The sequence below is a fragment of the Fukomys damarensis genome, unplaced genomic scaffold, assembly GCF_012274545.1.
Source record: "Fukomys damarensis isolate Sample0158 unplaced genomic scaffold, DMR_v1.0_HiC HiC_scaffold_12, whole genome shotgun sequence".
Lineage (NCBI taxonomy): Eukaryota > Metazoa > Chordata > Mammalia > Rodentia > Bathyergidae > Fukomys > Fukomys damarensis.
The window spans coordinates 7,067,618-7,084,814 of record NW_022900924.1 but is presented as its reverse complement, the minus strand read 5'-3'; the positions used below and the strand labels follow the sequence as shown (position 1 = coordinate 7,084,814).

At 50.0% G+C, this 17,197-nt stretch overlaps 2 protein-coding genes across 2 annotated transcripts; both read left to right on the top strand.

Moving 5' to 3' along the window:
* Positions 1-4,170: 4,170 nt before the first annotated feature.
* Mif (macrophage migration inhibitory factor) lies at positions 4,171-5,029 on the top strand. Its single transcript, XM_010603927.3, has 3 exons — positions 4,171-4,404; positions 4,565-4,737; positions 4,843-5,029. The coding sequence occupies exons 1-3, from the start codon at positions 4,297-4,299 to the stop codon at positions 4,907-4,909; spliced, it is 348 nt and encodes a 115-aa protein (XP_010602229.1). The 5' UTR covers positions 4,171-4,296; the 3' UTR covers positions 4,910-5,029.
* A 2,870-nt stretch (positions 5,030-7,899) lies between these two features.
* Positions 7,900-16,857, top strand: LOC104848129 (glutathione S-transferase theta-4). The gene is made up of 5 exons (XM_010603926.3): positions 7,900-8,590; positions 11,545-11,632; positions 13,502-13,652; positions 15,283-15,459; positions 16,660-16,857. The coding sequence occupies exons 1-5, from the start codon at positions 8,479-8,481 to the stop codon at positions 16,855-16,857; spliced, it is 726 nt and encodes a 241-aa protein (XP_010602228.1). The 5' UTR covers positions 7,900-8,478.
* The last annotated feature ends 340 nt before the right edge of the window (positions 16,858-17,197 follow it).

The window sequence follows — 17,197 nt, the reverse complement described above, 5'->3', positions numbered from 1 at the left end:
CACTTTTTTTTTTTTTTTTTTTTTCGGTGCCAGGGATTGAACTCCGGACCTTGTGCTTGTGAGGCAGGCATCAGAACCACTGAGCTAAATCCCCCAGCCTGTCCACTATTTTTATTCAGTTGTCTTATTGTTTTTGAATTGCAGTCATTCTTTATACATTTTGGATCCCAGTACTTTCTCAGATATATGCATTGCAAATATTTTGTTGCAGTCATGGGTTGCTTTCTTCATTTTCTTGTTAGTGTTTCATTAAAAAACAAAAATGTTTCTAATAAAATAAGTGGAAGGGCCAGGATTAGACCTGATTACCTTGGATAAGCTTGTTTGTGCACATGTGAGCAGAAGTGTTCAGCCCATGTATCTGGAGGGTGCCCAAAAGTGCTCCCTCTGAGGAGAGTGGCCATGACCCCAGCATCAGGCCACCTGCCCGATCCCAGTCCCGGTGTGGTCTCTTCCCACTTCCTACAGCATTTGATCAACACCTCTCTTGGCATGAACCTCTCCCTCCTCTGCTTGCTAATAACCTAGGCATATGAGTCTCAGTCTCCAAAGACCGTGGGCCCAGGGTCCAATCTCGGTTACATGGAGCAGAAGGCTCATGTGGTTGTCTGGCTGCCAGGCTCAAGATGGTGCTCCTGAGAGTCTGGAATTACACAGTATGCAAAGGGCTGTTGTCCGTTCTTGAGTCTACGCTCATTCTCTCCTCTTAGTTCCGCTGGTTTTCTTTGTTGGGACACAGCTTATTTTTTTCTCCATTCCTCAGTGCAATTGTTCATTGATGCCTTCAGGTTTGCACATAGCCACTAGCCCAATACATTACGAGGTCTCCCTCGACCCCGTTCTCAGGCTGCACCCAGGGTTTCTTTTTTTGGTACCGGGGATTGAGTTTGGGTCCTTGCACTTGTGAGGAAGGTGGCAAAATCCCCAGCCTGTACCCAGGGTTTTGAGGATGGCAGCGATGCTCACCTGGAAAAAAAGTACAACAATCTCACAACCACAAAATGCTAAGAGTTAACCTATATGGAAGGTGTTCTGTGTATCAGGACAGTGCTTAGTGCTTTGTAAGAGTCAGGTCTTTTAAGCCTAAGTAAAAACCCTATGAAATTAGCCTTTTTATTATCCTCTTTGTACATACCAGAGACTGAACTATGTAAAGGCCAGTGGCTTTTCCAAGCTCATACAGCAAGTGGAAGGGTCAAGATTAGCCCTGGGTGACTTTGGATAAGCTTGACTTTGGAACTTTGATCTTGCACTCTGGTCACCCTGCACACTGCAGAGTCTGGAGGATGCCTGACCTCAGTATTGCGATGGTGCTGAGATGCAGACTACTGACAATAGCCCTTGAAGCCTGCACTGTGTTGTGCTTCTTAGTCCCCATTTTACTGGGGTCATGGAGGCCCAAGCCCAATCTGCTGTAGATTAGAGGTGGAGCAGGGTCTCAGGCCAGTGCTCTCGGAAATGGTGCCAGGACTGGCTGGAGGTGGTGTCCATACAGCTGGAGGATGTAGAGACTGAGCACCAGGAGGCACAGACAGCAGGGAATTGTTGATGACTTGAGAGAACCAGACATTCGGAGAAACGGATGAAGTGAAGCTCAAGTACCTATCTTGGGTGGCCTTGTAGAGGGTCTCATGGCAGGAATAGATGCTGTTACAGTTTGGACCTAAAATGCCCCTCAAAAGTCTCATGTGTTCAGAGGTGGGGCCTCAGGAAGGTGACTGGATCATGGGGGACGTACTCATCACTGATGAATTTATAGTTGAATGTGCTGTTAGGAGGTGGGGTGTAACTGGAAACAGTGGGCCACTGGGGTCCTGCTTTTGGAGGCTACTTTTTGTGGCAGGGTTTTGCTATGTAGTTTATTAGTTCAGGTTGTCTTGAACTCACTATGTAGCCAAGGATGGCCCTGAATTCATGGCAGTCCTTCTGCTTCAGCCTCTCCAGTGCTAGGATTACAAGCATGCATCACACCTGGCACACTCAGGCTCTTTCTCTCCCTCTCTCTATTTCCTGACCACCATGGGTTGAGCAGCTCTCCTCTACCATGTCCTTCCACCAGGCCATTTGTGCCTCGGAGCTAACCAACCATGAACTGACCTTTGGAAACCATGAGCCAACACCCCACCCCCACTTTTTTTTTGTGCTGGGGATCGAACTCAGAACCCTGAAACTGCAAGGCGGGTGCAGTGCCACCGAGGTAAATCCCCAGCCCAAGAAACTTCTTCCTTATGTTGTATATGTCAGATATTTTGTCCCAGCAATGGGAAAGTGACTAATACAGATGCCAACTCCTCACGTACTCAGCTCCATGGGGTTACACATGCGTACACATCCATACGCACAAGGCTGTTTTTAGAGGGAGATGATGACAATGCTTCTTTTGAGGCCCAGGGGTATGAAAGCTGAGAGATACATGGGGAGGTCTCGTGGATACCACAGATGCTGTTATGTGGTGATGGGAAAGGCCTCATAGGAACAAAGGAAAGGTTGGAAGGAAACACAGAATCCATCTGACTTCCAAGGGGAGGGGCCTGGCCCCCAATTTTTTTTTTTATCTTTTCCTTCTACTTTCACTTTTTTCTTGTCTCTTCCTTCCTCTCTCCTTCCATGTTCCCTTTCCCATTTGAACACTTTCTTCCCATTTCCCAACATCCATTATACATTTTAGTCCTTATTTCTACTTTCAGTTTCTCACACCAGAGAAACAATGTGTCTGATCAGAGAGCAAATTTACGTTTGGGAATGGAGCAGCCCAGCATGGGTATCAGAGCAGGAGAAAACAAGAGCAGAAAGGTAATGCCAGCTAGTGTAGACTAGGTGGTAGTGGCAGTGGTGGTGGTGGTGGTGGTGGTGGCGGCCGGCGGTGGCGGCAGATGGGGAGAAGTGAAGAGAAAGGAACAGTGGAGGGAGACAAATTTCACTGGCAGAGAGGTGTGGGAGGGAAAGTCACCCACTTAGATGTGGACATAGGGAGCAGGTGCTGACTTGTTTTTGGCTACTGGGGCTCAGAGAGGCTCCCTTAGCCTGAGACATTGCATGGGTGTCAACAGTGCAAGAGTAGTCACAGAGCCATGGGCTCAGGTAGGACTGGAGGTGTGAGACCTAGAAGGGAAAGGCCTTGGGCCCATCTGGAGGAACAAACACTTACAGGCAACTTTCATAGATGGGCCATGGGGTCCCCTGACTGGAGGCTGGCTAGTGGTACAGGAGTCTTACAGGCCCTCATGTCCTTACTGTGCCACATGGCCATCACCAAGGCCAGTGGGTACTGTGCCATCATAACTACATTGTGCCTGACAGAGATCAAAGGCAGGACCTTCCTGGGGAATACCAAGGACTTGGCCAAATGCAACATGCCACATCAAGGGCCTGAGGTCAGTCCTGCAGCGTAGCCAAGTGACTGGAGGCCTCCTCCGAATGAGAGTAGGGTTGGCTATGGGCCACAGATCCCTTTGCCCAATGATGGCAGGGCCTGAAGGCTCATTCTACCTTGCATGGCAGAGTCCTAATCCACTTGCCACCTTGCCCTCTTGCTGTGTCATGGCTATCTTCTTGCGCTCATCCGTTTATTTAGCCCATCCTTGATGTCTCATGTATATTGAGCAGCTGCTAGATGCTCCCTGAGGGTGCCATTTGTGGAAGAGACAAAATCCACCAAGGGCTCCATCCTTGCTGGATCGACCAGACTTGGATTTCCCTGAGGTAACTAGCCTAGGGTAGGGTTTGGGGTTTGCCCACGGAGGCCTGGAGTAGCACCTTTGAACAGCAGACTTCCGGCCTCACTTCCTGCTCCCTGCCTCCCCTCTGGGCCTCCTACTGTCCTCACTGCCTTACAGAGCACAGACACGAGCCCACGCGGGCGATACGGGAACATGTGGCTCTGGAGCCTTAGGACCCACAGGAATCAGTAGGTGCGGTAGAATGCGTTGAGTTTCATCTTTCTACTCGGCGGAGCTGCAGAGCGCAAGGGGCCGTCGGCTGGGTTAACGACCTCATCCCCACTCCTGGCTCACAGCCTCTAAGTAACCATTAGTGAACAAGTGAAAGGACTAACAAAGAAACAAGTCGAGACGGGGAAAAGCAGATTTCTGGCGCCATGAAAACGGCTCTGAACGGGGAAAACCGGAAGCGGAAGCGTTGCGGGAGGGCGTGTCGACCAGGGACCCGCCCCATCAGCCGGCGGTGACGTCACGAGAGGCGGGGCCGCTCTCTGGTCACGTAGCTCAGGTTCCTCCGCTGGGGCCGCGTGAGTGTGGTCCGGTGCTGCTGCCCTCGTCCGGTCGCCTCTCCGCCAACATGCCGATGTTCGTGTTGAACACCAACGTGCCTCGCGCCTCCGTGCCGGACGGGTTCCTCTCCGAGCTCACCCAGCAGCTGGCGCAGGCCACTGGCAAGCCGGCCCAGGTTTGCAGGGAGGAGACGGGAAGAGAGGGTGGCCTCCAGACGAGGTGGACGGACATGAACGGGGGTCGGGGAGGAGTCGGGAGGATGGCGGCTCCAGCCCGAAGGGCGCCCTGGGTCCTGGCGGGGCGGCTCCGACGAGCTGAGCGTGCCCCTCCCCCAGTACATCGCAGTGCACGTGGTCCCGGACCAGCTCATGACCTTCGCGGGCTCCTCCGAGCCCTGCGCGCTCTGCAGCCTGCACAGCATCGGCAAGATAGGCGGCGCACAGAATCGCTCCTACAGCAAGCTGCTGTGTGGCCTGCTGGCCGAGCGCCTGCGCATCAGTCCGGACAGGTGCGTGGGGCCGCCGAGGGGCGGGCAGTGTGGACCCCACACGACAGCACACGGAGACCCTGGTGCTGAGCCCGGTTCACCGCTCCCCTCCTTTGCCTCTCGTAGGATCTACATCAACTACTACGACATGAATGCAGCCAATGTGGGCTGGAACGGCTCCACCTTCGCTTGAGGGCCCCTCTGCTGATTCCCCCTGCCGTCTCCTCCAGGGTCCTGCCACCCAGTATTTTGTACCCGTCTTCCCCCAAGGGACCGCCCCTCCCATCACTACAAATAAATGGTTTGGAGACCACAGCCGTCTTGGTTTCCTTGGTCTGTGGAGGAATTGGTGCAGGGTGGACTTATTGACTGGGACCCCGTGCTAGGTTGGGTGGAATAGCAGTGGCGGGGTCAGGGCCAGTTTGCCCTCCTTTGAACTTGCTGTTTAGGACTCTGGTCTCCAGCAGGAACCCCAGCTTTGGTGTTGTGTCAGTGCTGAGACAGATTGGCATTTTGCCAGAGATCAAATTCAAATCTGAGCCTCCCAGTGAAGAGTTTGTTTTTGCCCTCCTGGGCTCATATACTACCTTGGGGCAGGAATCCAGAGTTTATGGGTATTTCCATTTACTGGAGCTACCCCATGGGGCACTGTGAGGTAGTTCTGGAATGCAAGTGGAGGAAAGAGAAAGGGTTGGTTGGGATCAAACCTCACCTGACCTCGGGTAGAGGATTCCCTGGGCCTCACTCTTTCTCGGTCCCATTTTTCTGCACCTTCCAGATGAGTGAAGGATAGCTTGAGAAAAACCCAGAGTAAACTCACTCCACTCACTGCTAGACGGTGCTCCAGTTGCTTGACCTGGAAAATCACTCGTTTTGTGTGGACAATTTACAGGTCCGTTGGTGGAGAGGTACACGGTATGCAGAGTTCACACCTCCCTGCCCACACCCCAACTTTATGCCTGCGCTCAACTCCCCCAGCACTGTGACAAAACACCAGTCCAGAGCATGGGCACCGGCTCTTTTCCTTGTCTTGCTTCTCCACTGCCGCAAGAGTGAGTAGTTTTGCTCTGCCAAGCCCTTCAGCCATGATGTGCCGCCTCACTTCACCCTGTGCCCACTGTGGTAGAACCAGCCAACCATGTACTGAACCTCTGAAACTATGTGCCAAAATAAACCTTTCCTCTTGTAAAGCAAAACAAACACCAGGCCAGGGTGTGTATGTGTGTGCGCGTGCACGTGAACATGCATGTATGTGGATGGTGGTGGTACTGAAGTAGGATAGAAAAAATAAATACAGACAGAAAGGAGGTGGGAAGTTGTAATTTTTGCTTTTTAGGTCAATATGTATCTATTTAGTTCATTTTTTTCTGAAGTTGATCCCAAATCTTAAACCCTCAAGCAAGTCACAGGTAACAACGGGCCAGAAATTTGTCATGCCTGGTGTTCTCAGCATGCTCACATACCTCACCCATGTTGTAAGCGCCCCTGGGTGGAGAAGTGAGTTGCAAACACTTTTAGAGGCATAACTGTAATGGAAACAAACCACAGCCACTAGGTGAAATGGGCTGTCAAGCAGTTTAAGCCTGTGCAACATCTTGGGTACCACCTTGAAACCTATGTTCCCCCAGAGAGCAGTAGAAACACCTGTTTTAGAACTCTTGTTCACAGTCTGAAAGAGCTGATTACTTCTTGCATTGTGCACAACAAAATTTCACATGGCTAACATGCCTACTGAGAACACAGTCCACAAAATTAAAGCGTGGAAGGGAGTGTGAAAGGGAACAAAGCATTCATTAAAATTAAATTTTAAAAATGCCCATCAGAATTTTGAAAGGCACAAAGGGGAAAACTGATGATCCTGGCTGCTTCTCAGCCAAGCCGAAGGGGAAGTGGAAGGCTGATGGTGAGCGTACAGCCCGGCTCCAGGCACAGGCCCCAGTGCACACCATGCCTCGTGCCCAACACTCAAGTAGTAGGAGCTGTACATACAGCTGGCTGGATGACGGCAGCAACCTGACATTTTTTTTTGGTTTTTTGAGACAGGGTCTCACTATGTAGTTGAGACTGACCTGGAGCGCACTGTGTAGCCCAGGCTGGTCTCGAACTCACAGCAGTCCTCCTGCCTCAGCCTCCTGAGTGCTGTTATTACAGGCATGCGCCACCACACCCGGCTTGACATTCTGTATGTACAAGTAAGCAACCTCCTGGATTTTTTTTTCCCCCAGCCCTCCTGGATCTTGATTGAGGTACAAAGAACTTTTCCTACTCAGTTCCTCTCCTTTTTCCTGCCCCATCTTATACAAAACAAATATTGACTTTCCAAAAACTAGCAGGGGGTTCATTATACTTCATAGGGCTGGAAAATGAAACCATAGACTCAGCTTTGCTAGGAGGTCTCCAGTCTCCGTTTCTTCCATTTCCTTTTCCATTTTTTCAGTCCATTCCTTTTTCCATCCCTTGAGAACTTTGCGTAGTTCCTTTCATCAGGCCTGAGACTCAACTTTGTGAACCGGGTTGGAGTCTCCAATTCCAGCCCCTTCCCCTCCTCTCCCCGACTTCCGGGTAGTTTTTCCTCCCTGTCCTTCACTGTGCCCGCAGAGATCCTGGTCACAGTGGCCTGTAGTAACTGCCTTCTAACGGAGCAAAGCGGGGCTGTTGTCTGAGCCCTGTTGCCAAGGTAACCCACTCTCCCGGGTGGCTTCGCGCGTGGGCGGGGACTCAGAGGGAGGGGGTGGAGCGGGACCGGCAGCCCCTCCCCCTCCTCCCTTCACAGAGGGCTCGGGAGGCGGAGCCAAGTCCCGGCCCTCCCTGGGCGGACTGGGACAGAGCTGGAACCCATCTGGCCATAAACTGGTCAGGAAGCAAAAGAGTGAAAAGGAGGAAGAGACTGGTGTCCATAATCCCCTTCAGGGGAGCACCCCAGTGACCTAATTTCCTCCATTAGGCCCCTCCTTCTAAAGATGTCACCACCTCCAATAGTCCCACCCTGAGGACTAAGCCTCTATTAGTCATCTTTTGTCACTGTGACTAAAATACTTGAGAAGGTCAATTTAGAGGAGGAAAGATTTTACTTTGGCTTCACGGTCTCAGAGGTTTCAGTCTATGCTCAGTAGACTCTAAGGCAGAAATGGCACAATGGAGAAAATCTGCTGACCTCTTGGCAGCCTGGAAGCAGACAGCAAGGAAAGAAGCTGGAGAGAGAGGACGGGATTAGGGAGAAGACACACTCTTCAAAATCAGGCGCTCAGTTCTACTTCTCCCAGCCTGGGACCCACCTCCTAAAGGTTCAGACCAAGGCTTTAATACATCCCTGGTAGGGATGATCAACACCCAAACTGTAGCACCCAGATGCTGGCTCTCCTCCCAGCCTTTCCCAGATTCACCTGTAGATCCCCCCAACCCTTACTTCTGTTCCCTATGAAGCCCCTCCTGCCATGTTCTGCGCTGAAGGCCTGGCACTGGGAATTGTCTTGCATGAGCCCTTTTCACAGAGTGTCTATGAGGTAGGACCACAGAGCACACGCCCACACAGGAGTCTACCCCTTGTCAGCCTTTGTCAGAACCCTCTCCCTACGCCCGAGATCTTCTCAGATTCTTACTGTTGTGAGAATTCTAGGCTTCCTGGCCTCATAACAATACTAAGGGAAACAAAAAGTTCCAGAATTCAGAGTCAGGTCAGGGTGGGCCAGGATCTCAGGCCGGACACAAACTCAGATCTGTGGCCAGCCCTCTACAACTGTGGAAGCCACCAAGTAGCTCAGCATGGGCCTGGAGCTCTACATGGACCTGCTGTCAGCATCCTGCCGTGCTGTCTACATCTTTGCCAGGAAGAACAGCATCCCCTTTGACTTCCAGTTTGTGGATCTGTTGAAAGGTGAGTTCTCACTTCTGCCCAGGCAGGCCTGACCCGGGGGGAACAGCCAGCATATCCAGGTAGGGGCATTTCCGAGGAGCAGAGTCAATAGACCAAGGAGATCCCCATAAAGGTAAAGAGAAAGAAGAGGTGCCAAAGGTGCAAGGCACCCAGGCCACATCCCTGTCTAACCCTACTTTAAGCAGTCCTCACTAATGATAGCCTTCTGCTGAGATGAAAAGGCTCCCAGGCAAAGGGGAAGGAAAGGTTCCTAGGGAATCCCCAGGCTTCCAGTGAGGCACCCTTGCCATCATCTTATATGGGTCTCACATCCTGTTATGTGCCCTATCTGCCAACCAGGCAGGTAAAGGTCATGGTCATTCCCCTTGTGAAGGTGTAGATGGTGTTTAGTCCATTCTCCTGATAATTCAAACCTGCTCAGTAGGAGAGTACTTGCCTAGCATGCATGAGGCTCTAGGTTTGATCCTGAGCAATACACACACGTTATGTGGAAGTTAGGGTGAGTGTGGTAGCACATGCCTGTAATTATCAGCACTCAGAAGAACAAGGCAGAAAGATTGCTGCAAGTTTGAGGTCAGCTGGGACTACATAGTGAGACCTTGTCTCAAAAAAAAAAAAAGTTATGTGGATTTTAAACTTGCTTGGGCTTACACAGATCCCACGTGAAGGTTAAGGGACTGGGCTCCAACCAAACCTCAAGAAAAGAAGCTCTAAAAGCTCAGCTTACAGACAGAAGCCTCCTTGAGGAGGAGATATGGGAGCTACAGAAAGGAAGTTTGGATGGAGCAACAATATTTCCACTTCGGAGGGATAGTTATGGAAGGGATTGGCAAGCAACACACAGAGAGGCAGCAGAATGGACATAAAATAACAAACGTTTACTCCATCGATGGGGATCGATGACATCTAATGGTGGTGCCCCTGATCGATCCAGTGCTGGGCTACAACTCCTCCTTTTAAAGGGTTTTACAGCCTCGATCTCATTCAGGTGGTTACATTGCATTTCCACAGTTCACACTGCTGAAACTCAAAACACGTTGGCCAGGCAGTTGAACTTCAACCCAGATGTAGCACTTCTTTGGTAGGGGAGGTTAACTTTAAAATTAATTTAGTTATTCTAGCCCAGGGGAAGCGGGTGTGTCTGCTCAGCAAAGCTAACAATGGTTCTTTTCATTTACAAAACTTTTGAGGGAGCCTAGATGGCTCTGGTGTGGGTTAATTCTTTTTTTTTTTTTTCCTCTCATTCAGTTTATTGGTACATTTTTGGTGTACAGTACAGTTACATTCATCATTGGTTTCTTGTACCTTTACATGACAGGTCTTGGTTCTCATTTTTTCCCCTTGTCCCTGCCCTCCCTTCACCCCCTTCTACCCTCTCCATTTACAAACACTTTATTTCCATTTTCTCATATTTTTTTTTCTGGTGCCATTTTTTTTGTTGTTTGTTTTTTTGAGACAGAGTCTGACTATGTAGTTGAGACTGACCTGGAACTCACTATGTAGCCCAGGCTGGTCTCAAACTCTCAGTGATCATCCTGCCTCAGCCTCCCGAGGGCTGGGATTACAGGCTTGTGCCACCATGCCCGGCTCCGGTGCCATTTAATTCTGAACTAAACAGAGTGAAGGGGAGAAGTCATCTTACATGGTGACTTTTTCTAGGTTTTTTGCTATTAAAGTGTTCTCTGTCAGGATCACAAGCTAGTGTGGGTCACAACCATAGAAACAGAATTTGCTGTGCCATAGGCAGCCCCAGGAAAAAGAAAAATTGGCTGTTCCACAGAGAACTCCAAGAGAAACATTTCGCTTTGGTGGGGGCTCTCAACGGAATATCGTTATTCATTTTTTCCCCAAAGAGGGAGAGTGGAATTTTAGTAACTATGCAGGCATGAGTTTGACCATGGCCCAAAATGTGCATAGGAATATGTTCCGTCCGCCCTCTGTGCTGAGATCTTACTATGGAAATGCAATGCAAGGAGGATACAATGAAGGTTAAGGCCAACTGTCAGTCAGATCCTTCACCAACTTTGGTGAGTCTCTTCCCTTCCGCTCTTGCAACCTGAATATCACCTTCTTGCCTCCAGCAGCTCCTTTCACTGATGACCTGATTTACCTTCCCCTTTCATCACAAACATCACAGTTGCCTGCTTGTTCTCCTTCGGGCTAACACTTCAAACTCTTGCCCATCTGCCCTGCCGTGATGCAGGTGGTCTTTATTCTCCCCAGTGGAGTCTTTGTTCAGGTCTGATGACCCCAGTTGTATCTGCTGGGTGGCCAGGCGGATATTCAGCTGTGTGTTTTTTTTTTGTTGTTGTTGTTGTTTTGTTTTGTTTTTTGTTTTTGGTACTGGGGATCGAACTCGGGTCCTCGTGAGGCAGACGGCGGAACCACTGAGCTAAATCCCGGGCCCTCAGCTGTGTTCTGAACTTTTGCTTCTGGCACGGTCAGTTGCTTCCAGCGTGGTCAGCTACTGCTGCCCCGCTTCCCTAAAAGGGGAGACTGGAAGGGATGGCAGGAACGGGCGTGGGACCCAGGCTCCCACAAGTTCGGTTGATTCACAGGCTGTGGCTGGAGACCTCTGGCTTCTGTGAGCCAAAGGGCTGTCTTGGTCCATGGGCACTAGGGTCCCCAAATGTGGGGTGGAAGTAGACTAGGAGGCGGGAGTTCTGATCCTGGTCCCTGTTCTGCTACTGAGGTGTGTGTGTGTGTGTGTGTGTGTGTGTGTGTGTGTGTGTGTGTACTGGGGATCAAACTTGGGACTTTGTGCTTGGGAGGCAGGCAGTGGAACCACTGAGCTAAATATCTGGCCCTACTACTCACTTGTAACCTGGGCAAGCCGCCCAGTTCCTGAAGTCAATCTCACCTTAGAATAGAACAGAAGGAATTTCTATCTCAGAGAGTCCCATTTTCTCTTTCCTGAGATCCCCTTTGTCTCAAAGTCTCCCTGCTCCTCTCAGGTCACCACCACAGCAGGGAGTACATCGAGATTAACCCCCTGAGGAAGTTGCCCAGCCTCCGAGATGGAAAATTTGTCTTATCTGAAAGGTAAGGACGGTTCTACCACCTTTCTCTGCTGCTCTTGGGAGGCTCAGTGGGGACTAACTGGCTGACATTTATTTAGCTTCTTGCTTTTTTTTTCACACAGGTACTAAAGGTGAAACCCCACACACCCATCTTCCAGTTCTAGCTGTTGACTCGGAGCCCATTTTGCATCATATACACCTGCCCTGTTCTCCTTCCTTCCAGACACTCCGATGTTTCACTCATACATGCTTAGGAATGTATGGAGCTCTTAAAAAACATCACCCCGATTGATACCTTTATGGACTTAATAAAATTAACAGCATGGAGACACTTGCCTGTAATCCCAGCATTATGGGAGGCTTAAGTAGGAGGATTGCAAATTTGAGCCCAGCCTGGGAAACTTAATGGTTCAGTGATACCCTGTCAATAAACAAACAAATAAAAGGTCTAGGATGTAGTTCAGTGAAAAGATCCTAGGTTCAATTCCCAGTGTCCCCCACTCAACAAAAGTAGTAATTCTTGGATTTCGGCAAATATCCAATTCCCACTTAGAAGTCTTTATCTCATAAATATTTTCTTAGCAGTTTTCTTGAATCAGGGTTCAAAAAAGGTTTTTTTTCTCTCTCTCTCTCTTTTTTTTTTTTTGTGGTACTGGGGATCAAACTTGGGCCCTTGTGCTTGCAAGGCAGGCAGCAAAACCACTGAACCAAATCCTGGGTCCCCAAAAGTTTTGAGTATTACAACTATTTGGTCTACCTCTTAACACTTTTCTTTTTCTACAGCCCCATGTCTGTCCATTTTTGGTTACTAAAACTGAACACTACAGACTGGGCAATTTATATAGAAGAAGAGAAGTTGAATTTAGCTCATGAGTCTGGAAAGTCCACGAGCACGGAGCTGGCATCTGCTTAACATCTGGGGAGGGCTTTCCTTCTGGGTCATGGCGTGGTACAGAGAATCCATGGTGAGACAGAATAAAGCAAGCCAGAGAGTCCTTGCTTTTACACCAGGGCATGTCTTGTGATAACTCATGAATCCGGTAGCCCTTTTATTCACGAATGGACTTGGGAACAGAGCTCTCTTGACGCATTCACTCTCAGTGGACCCAAATCTTAATGCTTCACAATGAAGATTAAACTGCAACATCTATTTTGCTGGGGATGTTCAAACCGTAGCATTCTCTGTACTCCTCAACCTCTGCATCTTTTGCATGTTTCCTACTGATGATGGTAAAGAAACGGGCTCCTTTGTTCTGTGGCATTTCCTATACCAGCCATCAATCAGCTAGGCTTGAGACATCCCCCTCCCGCCAAACCGTGTCTCCATCTGACCCCTGAGTGTTCCTGAGGCCTCTGCCACCCTTCCCCTTACACACATACGCATACATTTCCCCTGGGGATTGCTGGAGCCTCCATCTTGGTGTCCCTGTTGTTGATTCCTCCACCCAGCACCAGAGGGATGAATCTTCTCACGCCCCATAATCTTAAGGATTAAATCCAATTCTTCCTTGCACCTCCAAGGGCCTCCGTGGTGTCTCTAAATATCTCTTTTCACTCCCCACCAGCCCCGTCCTTACAGAAACACTCTCCTGCTCCCATTCTCCAAACTCACCTCACTCCTCACCCCGGCATTTAACACAAGTCCCCTGGTCTGACTGCCCTTCCTGATGCCATCCACTGACTCTTGCTATCCCTTCAGGTCTCCCTCCTTACCCTCAGTGACTATGGGACTGACAGCTTGAAGGAGGCCTTTCCCGGGGCCCTTTGGAATCCTCTTCCCCCTGGATAAATATCAGCATCTAGAGCCACCTAAGAGCAGATGGGCCCAGGCCACCCTGGTGTTGGGCCTTGAGAAGTCCAGGGCGGTGACCCCGACCTACCCTTTCTGCAGCGTGGCCATCCTCTTCTACCTGTGTCGCAAGTACAGCGCGCCTTCGCACTGGTATCCGCCAGACTTGCACACGCGCGCCCGTGTGGATGAGTTCATGTCCTGGCAGCACACAGCCATTCAGCAGCCCATGAGCAAGTTACTCTGGATCAAGGTGAGCAGGTCCGTGTCTGGGGCTCAGGGACAAGGGAACAAAAGCGTCAGGAGCCCCGGAGTCCTGTCCTCACCCTGCTGACCACTGGTGAGCTCAAGCACATCTTTCTCCCTCCCTCAGCCTCATTTCCTCTGCTCCCGCCCCTGCCTGCCTTACAGAGCTGCTAGGGGTGTGGACTGAACCATTGAGTATGAAAGAGTCTTGTTTTGGGCCGGGGATTTAGCTCAGTGGTTCCACCTGCCTTGCAAACTCAAGGACCAAAATTCAATCCCCCATACAAAAACAAAACAAAACAAGAAAGAGCCGGGTGTGTTGGTGCACACCTGTAATCCCAGCACTCGGGAGGCTGAGGCAGGAGGCTCGCTGTGAGTTCAAGACCAGCCTGGGCTACATAGTGAGTTCCAGGGCAGTCCCAACTACATAATGAGACCCTGTCTCAAAAAAACCAAAACACAAAGCAAAACAAAACAAGACAAAAAGAAAGAAAGGGGGGGGTTTAACTCAGTGGTGCTTCGCAAGCACTGGGTCCTGAGTTTGATCCCTAAAAAAAAAAAAAAAAAAAAAAAGAAAGAAAGAAGGGGTCTTGTTGCAACAAATAGAAAGACACCCAAGAAAGGCTGCTATGATGCAAGCCAGGACAGGATTCAAGAAATCTCATTTTGAGGTTTTTGGTTTTGTTTTGTTTTTTTTTGTTTTTTTTGTACCTGGGATTGAACTCTGGTCCTTGTGCTTGTGAGGCAGGTGGCAGAACCACTGAGCTAAATCCCCAGCCCAAGAAATTTCATTTTGAACTAGAGAATATAAAAATCAAAGGGCCCAGAAGACGAATAACCACTAATGTTCGACTTCTAATCTTATGCCTATGTCAAGGCTTCTTGCACATTACTATAATAAAATACCAGAGGCTGAGTAACTTATAAAGCGAAGAGGCTTATGTAGTTCACAGTTTTGAAGGCTGAAAGTTCAAACAACAGTGCCGCCTTGGTGTGATGGGTGCAAGCACATGAGGGACCACATGGTAAGACAGGTCAGAGAGTGGGGATGGGGCCAATCTCCCTCTTTGATTATAACTTGCTTTCTTAACTCAGTGTCCCAGGAGAACTGCCTCAGTCCCTTCCCACAGCAGTGGAAATCAAACCCAGAGTCACTCTCCCACTGGGCTACGTCCCCGGCGGCTTCCCCCTTTTATTTTGAGACAGGGTCTTACTAAGTTGCTCAGGGGTTGAAATCGTGATCCTGCTGCCTCAGGCTCCCCAGTAGCTGAGGCTGTGGGTATGCACCACCATGCCTGGCCAGGCTCGAGCACCCAAGTTCCCACCACATCTCACATTGCCACACTGCAGACCAAGCTTCCAACACACAAACTGAAGACACCTCCAAACCATAGCAACTTGTGACAGACGTCACTAATCACAGGATTCCTTCTTGCTGGGTTCTCAAATTCCCTCTGAATCCATGGCCCCAGGAATCTTCTCTTAGTCAGAACGGCAAAAAAAAAAAAAAGAGAGAGAGGAAACTACTTTACATCCTTGGTACTGTCCAATATCTAGCAGATAAGGCTACGGAAGCCTGGAGGGTACATGGGACTAGGGTGCAGTGTCTCCTTCCCTTGTCTCCCCAACCTGGCCAGTTGCTGATCCCAATGATCACGGGAGAGGAGGTTTCACTGGAGAAGACAAACCAGGTACTCGAAGAGGTGAAGAAAAACCTTCAGTTATTCGAGGAGAAGTTTCTGCAAGACAGGATGTTCATCACAGGGGACCACATCTCACTGGCCGATCTGGTGGCCCTGGAGGAGATGATGCAGGTGGGGGATGGGAGCCTGGGGGTGGGTCAGAGCCTGGGCAGAGGCAGAATGCATCTGACATCAGCAGGGCTATAAAGTGAGGCTCGATCAGTGAAGGCAGAGAGGTAGGCAGGGACACGGTGAGAGTTGTGGAAGTCAGGTCTGGGTGCCTGGACTCCCTCTGGAAAGGAAGCACAGAAGGTTTTGAATCAAGCAAGGAGAACAATCATCTTTCTTGAAAAGGATTCCACAAGGTGGGGAGAAAGTAGCGGGTAAGATTGGGATAAAGAGAATACTGCATTCCTTGGTCTGTCAACCAGGATCTCAAATGCCTCCTCCGTCTCTGGACTTACAGGAAACATTCCGAGGCCCCAGAGGTGTCTTCTTGGCCTTGCCTCTTCTCCAGAGATCCAGACAGGTGCTGGGTCAGGGCGGTGTCGGGTGTGCATTTACGTGGCCTTGACAAGCAGGGAACAGTAGCCAGTTCTAAGGTAGCTGGTATGTGCAGGGCGGCCAGTTTAGATCCAGTCAGTGTCTTGAGAGGCCAGCACAGTCCCCGGTTGGTAGGCAAAACGGTCATTTTAGTCCCTCTTCAAAGTGCAGTGCAATGTACCGGGAAAAACCATTCTGGCCTGTCCCAAGCCTACAGCCCTGCACACTTTATACTGTAGCCCCCTGTACCCCTTCTGAGCCTCCTAACACCTTGAATGAATATTTCTTAATAAGCCAACCACGGGCCAGGAGTTTAGCTCAGTGGCACCATGCCTGCCTCACAAGTATGAGGTCCTGAGTTTGATGCCACGTAAGCCACCCCACCCAAGCCAACCAGACTGCTGCATCTGCTCTTTCAGCATCTGTGCCTGATTACAGAGGGAGGTTCACCATAGGAGGAAAGGTGCTGAAGTCCCTTCCCCATTCCTGGGGATGGCGTTTCCCTCAGAGATGCAAGACCCACGGGGAGTTTCAGGCTAGAGAAGTGGAAACTACCTCAGCGAAGGGTCAGAAAGGGATTCGGAAACTTTGCAGCAAGACCAGGGACCAAAGTATGCAGGGAATTATGGATCCTCCATCGTAATTTCACATCTATTACATAGCTTGTGACCCCTAGCCCAGGCCTCGAATGACTAAGTCTTTGATAAGGAAGGCCCTCGAGACTGCAAGAGAAGACCCAAGGGGGTTCGTCCCCAGCCTGACTACATTTTCCTTTTTGTCTGTCCACAGCCCATGGGGGGCAATCACAATGTCTTCCTTAGCAGCTCCAAGCTGGCGGAGTGGCGCATGCGGGTTGAGCTGTACATTGGCTCTGGTCTCTTCTGGGAGGCCCATGACCGGCTGGTGAAGTTAGCAGAGTGGGACGTTTCAACGTTGGATCCCATGGTCAAGGAGCGGATCTGCAAGTTTCTGGAGACTTACAAGTGACCCAGAGGCAGCTCATCCTCCAGAGCCCAGCTGACTCAGCCCTCTGAGCCTCCTTCCTTAGTCAAGACGCTAAAGGACAATTTTGTTCTTTTATCTAATAAAGAACTGGAACTACCATCAGGGTTGCTGAGTTGGGATAGTTGGTATAAGCAGAGTCTGATGTAGGAGCTCACGAGTCCTTTCATTTTTCGTAAGTGTAAAGGATAAATATGACATTGTCAACAATAACTGATGACTTCAATATCCCTTTTCAATAACAGAATAACTAGATAGAAATGCATCAAGGGATCTGGGCGTGGTGGCACACGCCTGTAATCCCTGCACTCGGGACTGAGGCAGG

Excerpts from the sequence above, each read along its gene's own strand:
- Mif (XM_010603927.3), top strand. The coding sequence starts at position 4,297 with ATGCCGATGTTCGTGTTGAACACCAACGTGCCTCGCGCCTCCGTGCCG. Across the intron at positions 4,405-4,564 it reads CCACTGGCAAGCCGGCCCAG|TACATCGCAGTGCACGTGGT; the intron begins GTTTGCAGGGAG and ends CCCCTCCCCCAG. Across the intron at positions 4,738-4,842 it reads CTGCGCATCAGTCCGGACAG|GATCTACATCAACTACTACG; the intron begins GTGCGTGGGGCC and ends TGCCTCTCGTAG.
- LOC104848129 (XM_010603926.3), top strand. The coding sequence starts at position 8,479 with ATGGGCCTGGAGCTCTACATGGACCTGCTGTCAGCATCCTGCCGTGCT. Across the intron at positions 11,633-13,501 it reads AAATTTGTCTTATCTGAAAG|CGTGGCCATCCTCTTCTACC; the intron begins GTAAGGACGGTT and ends CCCTTTCTGCAG. Across the intron at positions 13,653-15,282 it reads GCAAGTTACTCTGGATCAAG|TTGCTGATCCCAATGATCAC; the intron begins GTGAGCAGGTCC and ends CAACCTGGCCAG.